The sequence below is a fragment of the Marmota marmota genome, unplaced genomic scaffold (genome assembly GCF_001458135.2).
Source record: "Marmota marmota marmota unplaced genomic scaffold, marMar, whole genome shotgun sequence".
In the NCBI taxonomy this organism is placed as follows: domain Eukaryota; kingdom Metazoa; phylum Chordata; class Mammalia; order Rodentia; family Sciuridae; genus Marmota; species Marmota marmota.
Window position 1 is genome coordinate 10,083,679 of NW_026000005.1, and position 17,001 is coordinate 10,100,679.

The following is a 17,001-nucleotide window of genomic DNA, read 5'->3' on the forward strand; positions in this document are numbered from 1 at the left end:
CACATTTTAGTTGTATGCTTTGTTTTTAATATCATCAGGCTTTTAATCCAAATACTTCATGCACTTGAATTAGACACACACACTACTTATAAAGACCTTTTTAAGAGAGAGGAATAGGGAGTCTTGTTTTCTGCTCAGAATGCTAAGAAGTGAAATTCTAGAAGGACTTGGGAACATAGATGTTTACAGGAATCATTCAATATTGGTGAGGGAAGGAAATGGGAGAAAGAAACACAGAAATGGAGTTGCACCTTCCCTGATGGAAAGGGAGGGCAAGCAGCATACTCCCAAAGTTTTGTGCTCAAGAAATGTCAGTGGAATAAATCAAACCTTATAAATAGTCATGTTACATACAAATCCCTCAATAGACTTCACTGTAATGAAAAATAAGAGAGAAATACAAAATAAGGAATCAAGAGAGTGTGAGAAAACCCATGACCACTTATTTATAACATTTCTTCCTCTGTTCCTCCTCCTTCTCTTGCTCTTGTATAATTATTATTATTTATTGATGATAGTGAAATAAAGGTTAGTGGGTTCACCTTCAGGAATAGACAGAAGAGGTAAAATCAAGGGAAAGTGTAAGTTACAAGAACTTAAGAGAACTCTATAGAGTAAAGGAAGTGTCAAGTGCTTTGATTTTGATGGTCTTTACCAGCCTATATTGATTTATCAAGATCTGTAGGACCACACAGCTAAAAATGAGGTTTTAATAAGTGCAAAGTATACCTCAATAAACATCACTTTAAAAATGAAAAAAAAGAAGAAGAAAATAACAACATTTAACGGGTTCATTAGGTTGTTTGGAAAAATAAGCAGTGTTTCTACCACAAAGACAAATTTATTATCTATAAAGAAAAGCATGCATATATTGAACTTTAACATAGTACCACTCTAAAGAACATTTAGGGAACTTTAGTTTTATTGTTATGATAGTGTAATACATGATATGTTTACATATTTTCTTTCTAATTTGAAAATTCCAACTTAACCTGAAACCTATAAAACATAATATCAGATTATTTTAGATTTTTTTCCCATAATCATTTCCTATTTTACCTAGAAACATTGTGTGGAGCCCTTTGCTGAAAAGCAGCTCATTTTATAAGGTTATAAATTGGGAGTTATGTTTCTTAAGTAAACTATATTTAGGGAAATAACTATAAACCTGGATCCAAATTTTAAATCCTAACTGAAAGGTGAACAAATCTATTACCCACAGATATTATGAATGATTCCTCCAACTATTATACAATGTACTTGAGATTCTCCATAGTATTCTTTTATTTGTTTTAATTAGTTACACATGACAGTACCATGATCTTGACATATCATACATTTGAATCAGATGGGGTATAATTTCTCATTTTTCTGAGTGTACAAGTTGCAGAATCACATTGGTCATACAGTCACATATATACATACAGCAATAATAATGTCTATTTTATTCTGCTGTCCTTCCTATCCCCCCTTCTCCTCCCCTCCCCTCCCATCTCTTCTCTCTACCCAATCTAATGTGACACACTTCTTTTTTTTTATAACACAAATCTGACCTATGTAAATTTATGTAAATATTCCATAGTCATAGACTTTCAGGGCCTAAAGTGGCCCTGGATAATATATCCCAAGTTTTCAAAGGAAGAAACTGAGGCCCAGAGAATTTAAGTTACTTCCCCCAAATCACCAAGTTAGTCCATGACAGAGCTGCAATTAGAATGCAGATTTCCTGTGTTCTGGTCCAGTTTTAATTTAGAAGCTTTTCATTAAAATTATTTCAACAATTCATTCATGAAAGAAAGTAACAGTATATTTACTTGAAGCCCTCATCTCTTTAACTGCATGTTTCTCTCTGCCCAAGTAAAGAGTCTTAAAATATACCAGAAAGTAGACAGGCCTGAGAGAAGAGGGGCCCTTTGTCTAAACACCTGGCTCAGATTGCTGGGGACATTTGTCACCAGTTTAAACTTCTTGCTCCAAGTCACCTTCTGACCCAAGGAAAAGAGATACAATGCCACAAACAGGGCCTGAGTGCTGGACTTGGATTTTGAGACTGGCTTCCTGAGGAGAGATGAATTAGGGAAAAGTAATAACAATAGTGGATTCAGCCTTCCGCCAGGAAGCTACATTTTTGCTCATAGAAAGACTGTGTCCATCTGCTTTGTTTATCCTCAAGTCAAAGCCTCTATTCTTATTTTTTTTTTCCTATTAAATCCTGTTTGGGGACTTTGGGAGGTGTTCTAGGTTGTTATATAAAAAGGCCATTTTACTTTATTCAAGGTTTTAAACTTTTAAAAAATGAACAGCTTTACTTTCCTTAACTTCTATGAAGAATCTTGTGTTCTTTTGAATTATTCATATGACTATTTACTTCAAAGAACAAATTTATTTTGCATCTAGCTGAGTGTTCATCCTAGCAGTGAATGCTAAAATAATAACAGTGTTCTTATGCAGGAATTTACATCTGACAAATGAAACTATTTGAACTTATAAGATAGAAAATTATAAAGAATTGTAAGTGAGAGAATTAAGGCTATAGTACTTACAAGCAGTTTATAAGGGAAGAATCAGGACTTCATTCCAGTCATCTGACTCAGGTTTAGGCTACTGGAGTCTCTTGCCAGATTGAGTTAGTTTAGGCCAAGTGAACTCACATAGCTGCCTACTCCCCACTGGCCTCTCAGGGAAGGTGCACGCCATCCCTCACAAAGCATTGCCTGCAGGGTCAAATAAGTCTAGCATGACATCCTTAAAAAGCTCAGAAAAGTAAACAGAGGTTTTATGTATTGGGCATAGCTCCACCTTTTTCAAACAACTGAGCCAAAGTGCAAACAATTGATGAAAAAAATCTTTATATCAGAAAAAAATAATTAAATTAAATGGGTATACATAATGTCAAGTGTGTGAAATGCATCCCAATATCAAAGTGTAACTTTCAGGGATTTTGCAGGTTTGCTTTTCCTGACTTGCTTTGTGAATAATCAAGAGTTTAGCACAAGCTTATCTCAAAGGAAAAAAACAGGAGATTAACAAAAATTCATTATTACCATTTCAAATTTCCTAGTTATACTCCTTGCACACACTCCCCCCTCCCTGGTTTTGCCCCAGGTACCTGGGATTCACTGCACCCCTATCCTTCCTCCTATCAAGCCTAGTAATTGGTCTTATAGAAATTATTTCAGTTATGGAAGAAACTATCAGTAATGGCTCAATCAGGGAACCCATCCTTAAAGTACTAACAACGTCAACATTTCCTGGTGCCCATAAAGTAGGAAGCATTTAAAGTATCAAGCATGTTAAATTGTTAAATTGTTCAATATGAAGAAGAAGAAACTGTATCTCAAAGAAGATTAATAACTTGCTCAAGGTCACAAATTTAGCAAAGGACAAACTCCAGGAGGCAACTGTGAGACTCCAAAGACACTGGCTTTGTTAACTGCTTTTAGAAAGTAGATGGAAAGGGAGTTCTAAAATGAAGGAATTGCAAATTATTAAAAAAAAAAAAAAAAAGTAAATGTTTTTTGAAATGGTAATGGTTGGGAACTCAAGGAATTTCCCAGGGTCAAAAGAAATTGAAATGGCACTGGTTGGGAACTCAAGGAATTCCCCAGGGTCAAAAGAAATCTCACTGCTGAGTCAACATCCTACTCCCACTGTCTGTAGACCTAATTGATAGTATCTTTGCCATTGGCCCCAAAGAATAAAGATGTATCATTTTGGCACCTTTTATTTAATCTGAATTCATTATCTTTCAGATATGTAGAATTTAAAAAATAGAAGTCAAAGGGTAAAAATTGAGAGATACCAAATTCCTTGAAATTCTCTGAAAAATCTTACAAGACATCATAAAGGTATAGTCATAAGGAATTAGCAGGAAGCCTCACAGATGCTATGGGAGCCAACTGTCAGCTGGAATTGTCTGCATACTGCCACTTAATGCTTTTCATGCCCTCTTTCCTATCCTCCACATCCTGCTGATTGCCACAGAGGCATGAGGTTTTACTCAAGTATAACTTGAAACTTGCTGTAAAAAGCCCTTAGAAAGAACATACAGATTTAAATTTTTTTAAGTTACCTAAGCAGAAAAGGGAAGGCATTGACCTTGCAGACAGGGAGAGAAGGAAAGAGATGGAATGGAAGTATCAATTCTGAAATGGTTCCAGGGAATTTGTCACTTGGGAACAACTCCTTAAAGTTCAGTTGGCCGTAATAGGTGACTTTGGACATATATGATGTGGCAATTTAGGATTCTATTCCAAAGAAACTCAAAAGTCCTTTTCAGAAACAGTGGGAATCTGATGAGCAAATTTCAATTCTGAATATACTAGGCAGCTTTCAGTTCCTATTAGAATAGAATTGAAGGGATTATAATGTTTCTATTGTGGAACCCTCCAGGAATATGTGCTCAGCATCTATGACCATGGAATTTTATCCTCTTATAGGTGAGCAGAGCACTTCTGGGATACTGGAGTTTCTATCCAGAACCAGGTCAGCTGATGCTGATGCCAGAGAATATTGAGGAAAACATCCTAAAAGACAAATTACCATATAATGAGCTCACATTTCAAGGAAGTAATGTTATTAAAACTGTGCACTGGAGCAATAACTACAGAGGGCATGTGGAGTGCCTTAGTTACCTATGGAGTAGGAAAGAAGTGGATACCCAAGAAGTGTGTTTTCACAGAAGGTTAAGGAGAAATCTGTAATCTAAGGCAAAATTTGAGAAAGTGACATCCAGATGGAGCTGCCACAGTGTGTGACCCTAGAAAGGGAAAGATGACCTCAGAATCCTGAATGCCTTTCCCTCCAATAGAAATGAGGTTGAGAGTATATTTACCTAAAATAATTAATTAATTAATTAATTAAAATAAGCCATCTATTTCTAGATTACTTCCCTAGAACTGGTCATCAGCACGAGGCAGCTCAAGTGAGCAAGTTTATGAAACATACTATTTATATATTAAATATATTACGATATTATAAAATGTGCTATTTAATTTTAGTTTGTCATCCTCCAGATACTCAAACCCAAACACCCTCAGGGGCCCTTGAAGTATATTTATTGATTTAGCATTCTAGAACTAATTGTTTCAGTTGGTCTCATGTAAATGAAAATTCTTACATTAGAATCTCTCACTTGCCTTGAAATGTTTAGTGCCCTTCTGTCCTCTCAAAGCAAGCAAAAGTCTTCTTTGCTGAAATATCAGAAGTTCTGTGTTTACAACCAATGACTGAGAAAACTTCTGTGCAGTTTATCTTTCCATGGTAGATGCTTAGCCTCACCTCCACCAATCCAGCCTACCAGAATTCTAGCTAAAAATTTAGTCCTAACATGAGAAAGACAATTTAATAATAGCATAAGAAACTTGATGCTCTGAATTAAACTATAACTTGTCGTTTCTTCAATATAAAGCTCTAGAAAGAATGAAAAAGAAAAAGCTTAAAAATACTTTCAAATTAGCATAAATGAATCTGATATGTTCTTTCTTCTCAGTAAAAAAAAGTAGCAGATATTAGTTCTTGAGATAAATGAAAATACTAAATCTCTATAAATAAGTTTTATTTGCTATGGAAACTGTCCATAAATTCAGAATTCCATAATGAGAAAATGTAAGGATGATGACCACACAATGACCATATTGAATATCAAAGATTTAATTTAAAATGGCATGGTTACAAGTACCTGGTAAAATTATCTCTGCATCTCTCCTCCCATGTTAAACTCATCCTTGTTTTTTAAGTCGCAAAATCTATAAAGAAAGCAAAGTGCTCCAAAGTAAGGAAAGTGTATAAATCATGTGGCTACATGCTACACCATTTTCTGCTTTCTGGAGTCAATTCACAAGAATCTCCTGGGAGTAGAGGGAGTGAAATAAATTAACAGCCTTTGGAAAATGAAGCGATTTGCTGCAGAGCCTGGGAAAAGATGGTCACCCCCACTACTGTATCCAAATAGTCCTGGGAGCTGCCTTGTAAATCCCTGTGCAGTGAAGCAATTCCTCTCATTTCGCATGCAGCCCAGAGCAAGCAGAGTGGAAAATAAGCCTCCAATTTTTAATAGAGACTTTTATGATTATCATATTTTCATAAAATAAACTCTGAAGCAAAGTTGGTAGACAGGTGTGAGGTAGCACTGGGACATGGAATGGGTCATGCTTGGTTTGCACACACTTTGGGAACAGTCACAGGGAACTAAAGGCATGTGGGGTGTGAAATAGGAGAGACTATGACGCTTCAAAGCACAGGGACATTAGAAGTGTCCAGGAGGAAGAGGGCTTTGCTTTTACTTTCTTTTTTTCTTTTCAGTAGTAAACCAACATAAGAAGACAATACAATATATCCCTTCTATCCAAGTAGCAAAAATTTTAAGAAAATTTAAAAGAATCATTAACACAAAAAGTATTGATATACTTTCAAAATAAATAGTAGATAAAATTTGAATTTGAGTTCTACACTAGACTTTAATCTCTTTGAGAACAAAAGTTATTGCTTTACTTCTATATTATTTAACATGTTGGTTCTCCTAATCAACCCAACAAGCATTTGTTATGTTTGCTATTATTATTAAGTAGTAATGTAATAATATGAAATACATTGACTAAGCCCATTCTTTTGTGGGGAGCCACACTAACATGAAGGTAGTTTATACACAAAACTATCTCCATAATAACATTTGAGGTAAATATTGTTAATCCAGTTTTATGGATGAAGAAATTAAGACATGGTGAAGTCAAGAAAAATGTCCAAGAATATGCGAATATACTTTGCAAAACCTGAAACTGAATTCTGTTCACTCATACTTGAATGATAGGAATTGTGGAGAAAATTTTTCTCAGATTTTCACAAATAGTCATCAGTTGGCATTTATGCAGAAAACAGCTAAACAAAATGAATTTATGGAATTGGCCTTATCTCCCAAGAAAAATAGCATCTGTTAACATCAGCACACATTAAGCCTTTTGAGAACACACACTGAAAGGAAAGGGGATATTTACTGTAGACTAGAACCCTCTAGTTTATTAGGGAATAGAAGATTTGAAATACCACTTGAAGGAAAAATGCCAATAGGCAGAAAGAAGCTGAAATTAGAAGGATGGGAGTACCCAATTGCAAAAATTAGATGTGGGAACAGTAAAAAAATAGCTCTGGTCTGAAAAAGGATACTACACAGTGTGCAACCATTAACAGTGCTAAGTAACAATAATAGCTATAATAATGGTTATTTGGTTAGAGGGGAGATGATCACAAATAGCCTTGAAAGTCAGCTGGATGATTCTGGCATTCTAGGTTTAACAAAAAGTAGACATGCAAGGATTTCGTGTCAACATGGTGTGCTAAGTATGATGCAATAGAAAAGTCTGATTAAATTATTAAACTGGGGATTGACCTGAGAAAAATAGGTCTTAGAAAGACAAATCTGGCAGGAACATGTAAAATGAATCCATGGAAAGAAAGCATTCTCAACAGAATATGGTTTATGTAGTGAGGAAGTGTACTGAGTTTTGCAAGATGGTAAAGGAGGAACAATTAGATCAAAACTAATGAGAAGTGTTAGTTCTGAGTGGGATCTGGACAGAGATTTTTTTAAAAAGCAAAAGTGTGTGTGTGTGTGTGTGTGTGTGTGTGTGTGTTGGGAGGTGAGCATTATAAAAATTCTGTACTTGGAGGCAAAGAATAACAACCAATGTAACTAAAATTCTAGAAATGGGCCACATCAAGGACAGTCATTTATGCCATGCTAAGATGCTTGAACATTATTGTTTGGTAAAGTTTCAGGAGCCAGAGAAGGGTTTAAGGAAGGTCAGACTTTTGTTATATATCACACTAGCTGCAGATGGAATGTGCAGATGGGAAGGGGTCACATAAGAGGCAAGGAGGTCAATTCCTATGCTACTGTGGTAATCCAGCGATTGATGAAGATGGCCTGAACCACATTGTAGAAGAGATGAAGTAAAGGTGTTTCATAAATGTTTATCATGTAAAATTGTAGAGCTTAGGGACTGCTTAGAATTTTACTGATTGAATGTCCAGATTGGATGATGTTGCCATTATCTGATATAGATCTACATAAGAAAAATGACCCAGCCTTACAGAGAAGATTATTAATGGAGTTTTGGATACATTAAACTTGAAGTGGTTCTGGATTATTTAATATATTCTTGTGAAGTTCATGCCAAAGATCAGAACTGAAGAGATTTGATATTTATCTGCATTTAGCTGTGAAGCAAGACTGACAGTGTGTGAGATTCCTGGAGAGCTTAGGAAGAGCCCATCCAGAGAGAACCAACAAACCTACGAACATATGAATAGCAAAGTGCTAAGGGAGGAAAGAGGGTAAGGAACCCATGGATGAAGCTAAGAGGGAAGGGTCAGAGAGGTGGGGAAGAATCTCTGGCATACAGGATTTCCCAAGAAAGCTGGACCAGTCAATGCTACCAAATAAAGGAGAAAGGCCTGATGAGATACTGAGAAAGCAGCCCCCTGGAAGAGCACAATGCTAACCCTCATCCTACCAGACCAACTTAGGTGGAATGGAGGGTCCAGAGTCAGAGTACAAGAGTCAGAGTGAGGCCATGGAAAACAGGGACAGATGGCTATAACGGTCCTTTAAAGCAGGTGGACTAAGGAAAAAGATAAGTGAGAGCTAGACATGGGCCCTGGCAGAGAGCAGCACTTGTTTGCAGATGAAATGGAGGTAGACGAAGGAAAGAGAGTATTTCAATTTATAGAAATGAGAGCTGAATTGGGACAGCAAGATCCTCAATGAGATGAGCACAAACAAAACATTGGAGAACAAATTCAGAAGGTACTTCAGAACAATTCAAAGAGTTAGTGAAAATTTTTATAAAAATATGTACTAGGGTTTTTATCTATGATGATTGAAATAGATTGCCCTATCAATTTCTGTGTCTCGGTTACTCTCAAATTACCTTTGGGTAAATTTCCCAAGCGATCCTCATAAAAGTCCCATCAGATTGACACAAGTGAGTACTATTTCCTTAATTTCAATGGAAGCCAGGTGCAGTGGCACAGGCCTATAATCCCAGAGACTCAGGAGGCTGAGGCAGGAGGATCACAAGTGCAAAGCCAGCCTCAGCAACTTAACTATTGAGGCAATTTAGCAAGGCCCTGTCTCAAACTACAAAACAAAAGGGCTGGGGATTTGGCTCCATGATTTAGTGCCCGTGGGGTCAATCCCTGGTACCAAAAAAAAATTTTTTTCAACGTGAGGATGTGAAGGCCCAGTGAAGCTAAAGGACTCTGCAGGTTGCAGAGCTGCTAAAGAGAACGATGACCAGGACCCAGGTGTTTTCTTCTGTGAGGTTTGGACAAGGCTTTCTGTACCCGTGAAACTACGTAGACTACTACAAGGCTGTGGTCCTATGTTGAAAGTCGAGTTTCCACCAACAATGTAGTTTATTGTTACCTTAAAACTGAATTCATGCTGGTACAGTGGCTCATGCGGGTAATCCCAGTGGTTCCAGAGGCTGAGGCAGGAGGATTGCAAATTCAAAGCCATCCTCAGAAAGTGTGAAGCACTAAGCAACTCAATGAGACCCTTTATCTAAATAAAATATAAAATAGGGCTGGGGGGGCTGGAGTTGTGGCTCAGTGGCAGAGAACTTGCCTCACACATGTGAGGCACTGAGTTTGATCCTCAGCACCACATAAAAATAAATAAACAAAATAAAAATTTAAAAAAATAGGGCTGGGGATGTGACTGAGTGGTTAAGCGCCTCTAGGTTCAATTCCCGGTAATTAAAAAAAAAAAAAAAAAAAGCTGAATTCACAATTCTGATTAAATAGACATCCCAAATAGAGAAAGAAAATAATGAGACTCTTTCTCCTTTCCAAACCTAAACTTTAAAAGAAAGTTTAATATTATATCAGAATGTTATGGGGACCAAGTTCCATTCATTTATTAATGTTAATAATTAATTTATTAATGTTGCTAACATTACTGCTTTCTCTGTAGAAGGCAAGACATGGATAAGGGAAACAATGTTTTACTGGAATTTCTCTGACACACTATTCCTTAGACAATTCATTCAATATAAGATGGAACCATCTTGATTTCTTTTGAAGATTTAGTTGTGAGTGTATCAATAAAATTAAATTAAAAACCTAAGGCTGCCAATATGGGTCATACCTTTAAAGCAAAAATTCCCACAGAATTGACTGTCCCTACCCTATACAAATATCAAGAATAGATTGCCTTGTAAATATAGAATATGACCATTCATCCATCTAACATGAAATTTAGATGAGTGCATGAAATTTACATAGAAAGAAACATAAAGGAAAACTAACTTGTCAGTATCTTCTTAACAATTCCATTTGAGCCCAGAAAACTTTTTCAAGCTGTAAATTTTATAGTTAAAAAAAATCAAATACCTCACATTTATTAGTAAATTGAGAATGTCTCATGTCACATCTTTGAGGAAGTTTCCAATTTCAGGGATATAGACCATATAGAATATTATGCCAAAGAATTAATCATGTCATTAACTCTTAGATAGACTTGTTTTGTATAACCTTGTGCAACTTACCCAAATGTATATCTTACATTAATTATTCACAATTCTAATATTTTCCCCTACCATTACTAGCTCTCTCAAATGTAAGCCTAAACTTTTCAATTTTGTGATCTCAGAGCTCCATAAGTTGGTAGTCCCTGTTCCAACATCTTTCGAAGGCCACACAAGGCCAGTGATGACACATGAATTATCCTTCAACCTGGGCCAGGCTGAATGCTTAAAAGAGATTTCATTCTCTGACCACAGATACATGATTCCAAACTTGTAAGTCCCAGCTTCTCAAACCAAATCTTCCTCCTGTTTTTGCATACACACACACACACACACACACACACCCCATCCTGCATTGTGTGCATGTCTAGAATGATCAGCACCATGAATGTCAGGCCTATGGTGACAGTGCTGAAGGTGTGAAGAGCAGGAAGAGACAGGGAAGGTTGAAGGCAAAAAGTATACATTCACCTAGAAACACATTTGCTAATGTACCTCCTTTGCAGAGTAGAATGGTAGACCTAACCCACCTTGAGGGGCCTTTGGGTCTTGGCTGTTTCTCCAGAAATTATGGTGAATTTGCAATGGTTTACCTACACACTTCAGTCACCATTATGAGTAAAGGGAATGACTAGTAAGTGAGACATCACCAAAATCTCAGAGTGTAGTTTTGGAACATAGAAGCCAAGGGGACTACATACAGAGCAAAAGAAGGTTAGTCAGAGATTTAATATAGGGGTTCCCAGTGTGAGTCAGAGCTCTCTGCAGAGCTTTGAAAATATAAAGATTCTTAGCCCACATATGTACCTACTAAATCAGGATATTTAGACAGAACCTATATAGGTAACAAGATCCCCAGTTATGCAGTCAACTCAACACTGATCTGTGGATTACTTACCAACCAACCTGAATCATAGTTAAAGCATACACTGCATTGTTCAATATAAAAAATTCCACTAAATCTATCGGTCTACCAGTCAACATATGTATACTCTTCAGAATAAAGCTTCACTTTCATTTGGACGAAAGTTCTAAATACATCTAAATTTACCTGAAGAGAAGTAGGAAGCAGAAAAAAAAATGCAGCCTATTATTTAAGTGCCAGTGACTCTGGCTGGCTCTGTAGTCTGCTCAATAATAACTAATAACCAGAGTGCATCTGGCCACTCAAGGATATTCTGTTCATTCAAACTACAAGATCCTTTCCAATTAAAGTGGGCAACACATATGCTCATGGCCAGAACTAGAGTTGCCTCCTAATAAATATTCTTCCTCATAGCCTACATAGCAAAATTCTATTTAGTGGCATACATTGCCAGTTCTGCCCAGCTAGAAGGCTTTATTTCCTAGACTACCTTAAAATTTTGTGTGACCATAGATTAAATTCTGGCCAATTATAAGTTTTAAAAGACTTAAAAGTCTCAATTGTTTAAAAGGATGGGGTCACAGCCTTTAGCTCCTCTCTCCTATTCCTCTTTTCACAAGCCTGGAAAGTACATGTAATGGCTGGAGCTCTAGCAGCCATCTAGGGGAATAAAATCAAAAACTATACCCTAGGGACAGAAGATGAGAAAGAGAAAAAATTGAGTTCCTGAAGATTTTGTGGAATATGCCAGCATTTTACTAATTATTTAAAAGCTTCTTTTACATAAGGAAAAAAAACCCTCATATATACATACATATTTTGGAGGGGTTTAAACTACTACATTCTGATAAATACAGCTGGACTCAAATTAAAACAACCTTTATACAAGTCTGCATGTCCCATATGATCTACAATATCTATTTCAAGATTAATGAGTTTAAAATAATTTATGAGTAAACAAGTATGTTAAACTATGTATTCATATATTATACCTCTTTGAAATGATACCATTCAAGTACTAATGAATTTTAAGTCTCTGCTTCTTCATAGTGGGATAAATGACAGTTATAACACCATAAAATGCAAGAGATCATAATATAGAAAGGTCTGTGAGCCCCTCTTAGTGATGAAATTGACTTGGGGATAGAAGACCAGTGCAGGGTTGCAGTTTGGGTGTTGGGAATTTATGATCCATGAGCCAAATTTGGCACTCAGATGTATTTTATTTGGCTTATGTAATACTTTCTGAAAATATTAATTTTGAATGCTTAAAATGGACATGCATCTTCAGTTCTTCACAAGCTCTATCATCCCCTATTAATGTACAAATACTCACTTGCTTCACTTGTTTATATTACCTGCCTGGCCCCTGGAAGCACTGAAGTTTACAATATTGGAAATAAAATTATATCTCTGCACCATTCCTTCTCTCCATACCTCACTCAATGTTGAATGCAATGATCTAAGATTATTTTCTAAGATTAAGTGTGCCTACTTCTAATAATAAGAATGTATATAGTTCCCTAGATGTTAGACTTTTATTTTCACTATAAAAACTCTGGTATTTGCTCTTACAAAAAAACAAGTGTGGAACCTTCCAAAACCTCCCTACACACACACACACACACTTCAAAAGTTGACTTGGTCATCTTGACCCATTTATTTTTGCTATTTAATAGTTACAACTGAAGTTAGCCCAACTCCTAAACTTTTTCTTCTCAGTTTTTATGAATTAAACAAAAATCAAATCAGCTCTTAAATTTTATGGAAAAGTAGTACCATTTGGGCCTAAAATGCTTAAAATTTTTTTTTATTTACTTTGATGTTATTCATATGTATTTCCATCAGGCAGACATTGTGTTTATGTTTTACATTTCTAGAAAATAACCCCAGTAAAATATACCTTTAAGTCATAAAAATAAAAACTCATAAACATGCACTTACATACAATGACAGTTCTCTACATTTCCAAGGAAACATATTTGTATACAAAGTTAATACTATGGCTTAGTTATACCAAAAATTTGAAAAAAAAAAATACTTTTTAAACATGCAGACCTTAGACATATATTTTATTTATTCATCTAATTTTCTCTTCCTCAAATTCAAAAATCACATAGAGTTTCTAAATTCTGACAATTTTACTAATCTTGTAACATGCCTAGAGAGGAAAAATAAAGTATAGAAAGTATCCATAAAACATCAATAGACATCAAAATATTCATGGTAAGTACATACAATATGTAAATAGCTTGGAACTCACTGTACTCTGGACATTTTTCTGTATTATCCTTAATTAAGACCATAAGTACTCTTTTCGCTATTGAATTTTTATCACATGTATTAACGCAGGTCGATTAATAAAATAGAGGCATTTGTTCTCTATAAAATTTGATGTTTGGAATTCCAGTTTCTGTGCTATTTGATTATGTGGGGGAGAGGGGTTGGTTCAGGGTGGGGACTTCACTGCACCAAGCATCACATTCTTAACACCTATGCAAATCAGTAGTGAGGAAAAATAAGTTCTCCCTATTTTTCAGAAACACCTACAGAGTAATTACAACTATTTATAAAGTTTGTTTTTTTCTTTTGTTTGTTTGTTTTTAACATATGGCCTCTCCTATATGCCTTTTGAAACATTTATTTATTCACATTCTCAATTATTTCTATGCCTTACAAATGTGACTAATTTTAAAATAAATTAAGGATGAAAGTTTAAAATTAAAGTTGGTCACTTTGGTGAGGGATTTCACAATCAGATTTTCTATTTCTATTAATTTTTCTATGTTTGTTCTCCTTTATCCTAACTTCTACTTTCTGTTCAATTACCTCCCCCATGCCTGCAAACAACACGTTTTTCATGCCTTTACAAAGAAACTCAAGCGTTTTTACTTTTTTATAAGTTGCCTCATTTTTTTTGAATCATAAAAAAGCAACATAAAAAATTCCAAGATTTTAGAAAAGTGCCCCCTCTATGGGAGTCCTGACAGATTGTTGAATCTTCAACTTCAGATTTTTATTTTCTCTCTTTAAAAGTTTTCAGAACTTATGGTCTCTGCTACTTTTTACAAACATCTTTAGAGCAAAAGTACACAGGGGAGAGGAGTAAAAAAGAATATATAACACACACACACATACAAGTATACACACACACATATATATACAAATGAATACGGAGATTATGAAAGACTGTAACAAGAAAGGATAATGCATGTGCTGTTTTAAAAGTTTGATGTTTATGGTCATGAAACTCTGTAAGAGCCTATTAGAAGAGTACTGCATGTATTTGAAACTTCCACCCTCAAGAGTCAGGATTTAATAATTAATGAAACCAATTTAAAAATATTCTTATCTTCTCCTTTAGCCATGCAGTTTTGCTTAACCGTATATCCCAATCCTAACATATGCAAATCACATGGGGGGGTGGGGGGGATTTAGTAACCAGGCAAGCAAGATTTGTCTTTAAAAGAAAAAACGAAAAGCAAAACAGAACAAAAGCTTGTGCCTGTGGGGGAAAATGCCCATAAAAGTACTCCATGCCAAATAAGCTATATGTAAGGCATGCTGATTTCCTGCCTTCCGCCCTCCAACCGGCAACCACCACTGTCCTGATAATCAAGTCAGTGGGGTGGGAAAATACCACTGTTTAAGAAATCTGGCTTCTATCAGCCTCTATCTTGGAGAAATAAAGGAGACTCCCTTTCAGTATGCAGAAATAACTGTAAGATCACAAACAGAACTAGGAAAAAGAAGTGTAGTTTCTGTAAAGAGAAAAGAATGGGGAGCCAAAGACAAAGAAATATCAGAGCTATCGGAGTTCCCGCAGGGGTTTTTCTAAACAAAGAATTTTATGAAGCAGCTGAAGTTCCGTACAAGAAAGACTCCACCCTACCCAGCTTCTGCTGAGACTTTTCCCCGCTCGGAAAGCTCCAGCCCACAGAACAGACCTCTCTGCAAACTCAAGTGCCCTTCGCGCTCCGATTGAAGAAGAGTCTTTTAAACTTCCCACTCCCACACTCAAGCTAAGGAACCGATTCTGGGCTTTTCCCCCTCGAAGTAGTTAGCAGTGTCCCCTCCAAGGGCAGGTAGAGGCGCTCCCGATATACAAACATCCCCTTTCCCAGGTGCAAATCCTTCAGCCCCCTTCTCAAACTTCAAACCGAGCCTCCTCTTCATGCTCTTCCTGAGGCTTAACATTCCACCTCTGTTCCCAAACCGAGCAATAAACACGGCAAGCAAAGCAAAAGGCAAACTCACCATCCTGGCCTCCTTGCTGGGCTTTTATTGAGACAAATTGCCCTAATAAAACAGTAAGAATGAGGAGAGATCTTGCTTCCACCCAGTTTGCCATCATATCTAAATATTAGACATGTGGATCCTCCTGGGAGTGAAAAGTAGATTCTGGGATTATTGTAGCACCATGAAGGCAGCTGTGGGCTCTTCTTTCAGCACCAGCACCAGGGCAGCCTCAGCAATCCCCCTTTTTCAGCACCAGCTCCAGCACAGACTGTGAAAACTTTTTTCAAGCGATGCAGCTTTAAATAGGAAGAATGCTGCCTCCACTTCTTTTCCTGCCCCCTTTCAGCTTGTTCAGGCTCATAACCATCCAGTGTCTGCCAAGCAACCGTCTGATTGATGGTAAACAACCGAATCAGAACACGCCTCTTGGTGCCTGAAACTGTCCCAATTTCATGTATGCTTTAAACACAGATGGAGCGAAATAACAGACACAAAACTTTTATTTCTCTTTCCTTTTATTTTTAAAGAAAGCCTGTTAGAGGAAAAGAATCCTATTCTCCCCTCCCTAAACCCTTTCTCCAGACTCACACCCCTTATTTTTTCCACTATAGGCTGAAAAAGGACATAGAGAGGAAATGCCTAATTTTTGGCATTTGGGTAATTCAGGACTCTCTTCTCCACCTTAAACCTTTAAAGAGTCACATTTTAACCCTTTCTTTTGACTACACAGAAAGGATTCTTGTCTCCTTCTTAGATTGTGTTTCTTATCCCATACTCTGGAAGGGGAGTATTAGACTGAAGTCCAAGTAAAATCAGGTGAAAAAAAAAAAAACAATTTTAGGCAAATGAATTTGAAATACATCATACTTCAAATTAAGTTCTTTCCATTTCTCTTAAGGGGCCACATCTGCAGGTTCCTCTTTCCCAGACAGTTTTATTGTGTAGAAAAATAATCTACTGAGCTCTTGCAGAGGAATGGGAAGAACGCTGCCTTTGGATGCAGAAAAGCTCAGTTCAAACACCAGATCTGCCACTCACCAATTTTGTAAACGTACACATAGTCCTTTATCTCTGTGCACTCCAATTTTCTTGTTTGAAAAAAGGGCTTTGCCCTGACGAGTGCTCAGGATTTGGTGACACTAAAATGAGTAATATATTATTAACTGAGTTCCAAATTGCAAAGAGCTGCATAAAAGTAGATGGTAGTGTTATCAACCCTGGACCAGCTTTTCAGGAAATATGGCAGAACCAGTTGCACGTGCCTTTTAAGACCAATATCTGTAAACTTATGAAAACCTCAGGCCTGTCAAGATCTTAGTGACCCTCGGTGTGTTCTTTATAATTGAACAAAAAGAAAGAATCAGAATGGAT

General features: G+C 36.5%; 1 protein-coding gene across 1 annotated transcript in view; it reads right to left on the bottom strand.

Moving 5' to 3' along the window:
- Positions 1-15,981, bottom strand: part of Col5a2 (collagen type V alpha 2 chain) — a 132,992-nt gene extending 117,011 nt beyond the window's left edge. Inside the window, exon 1 of the mRNA XM_015481142.2 lies at positions 15,649-15,981. Within this exon, the coding sequence (XP_015336628.1) occupies positions 15,649-15,745 (97 nt within the window). The 5' untranslated portion in view covers positions 15,746-15,981. The remainder of the gene's footprint in view (positions 1-15,648) is intronic.
- Positions 15,982-17,001: the final 1,020 nt, after the last annotated feature.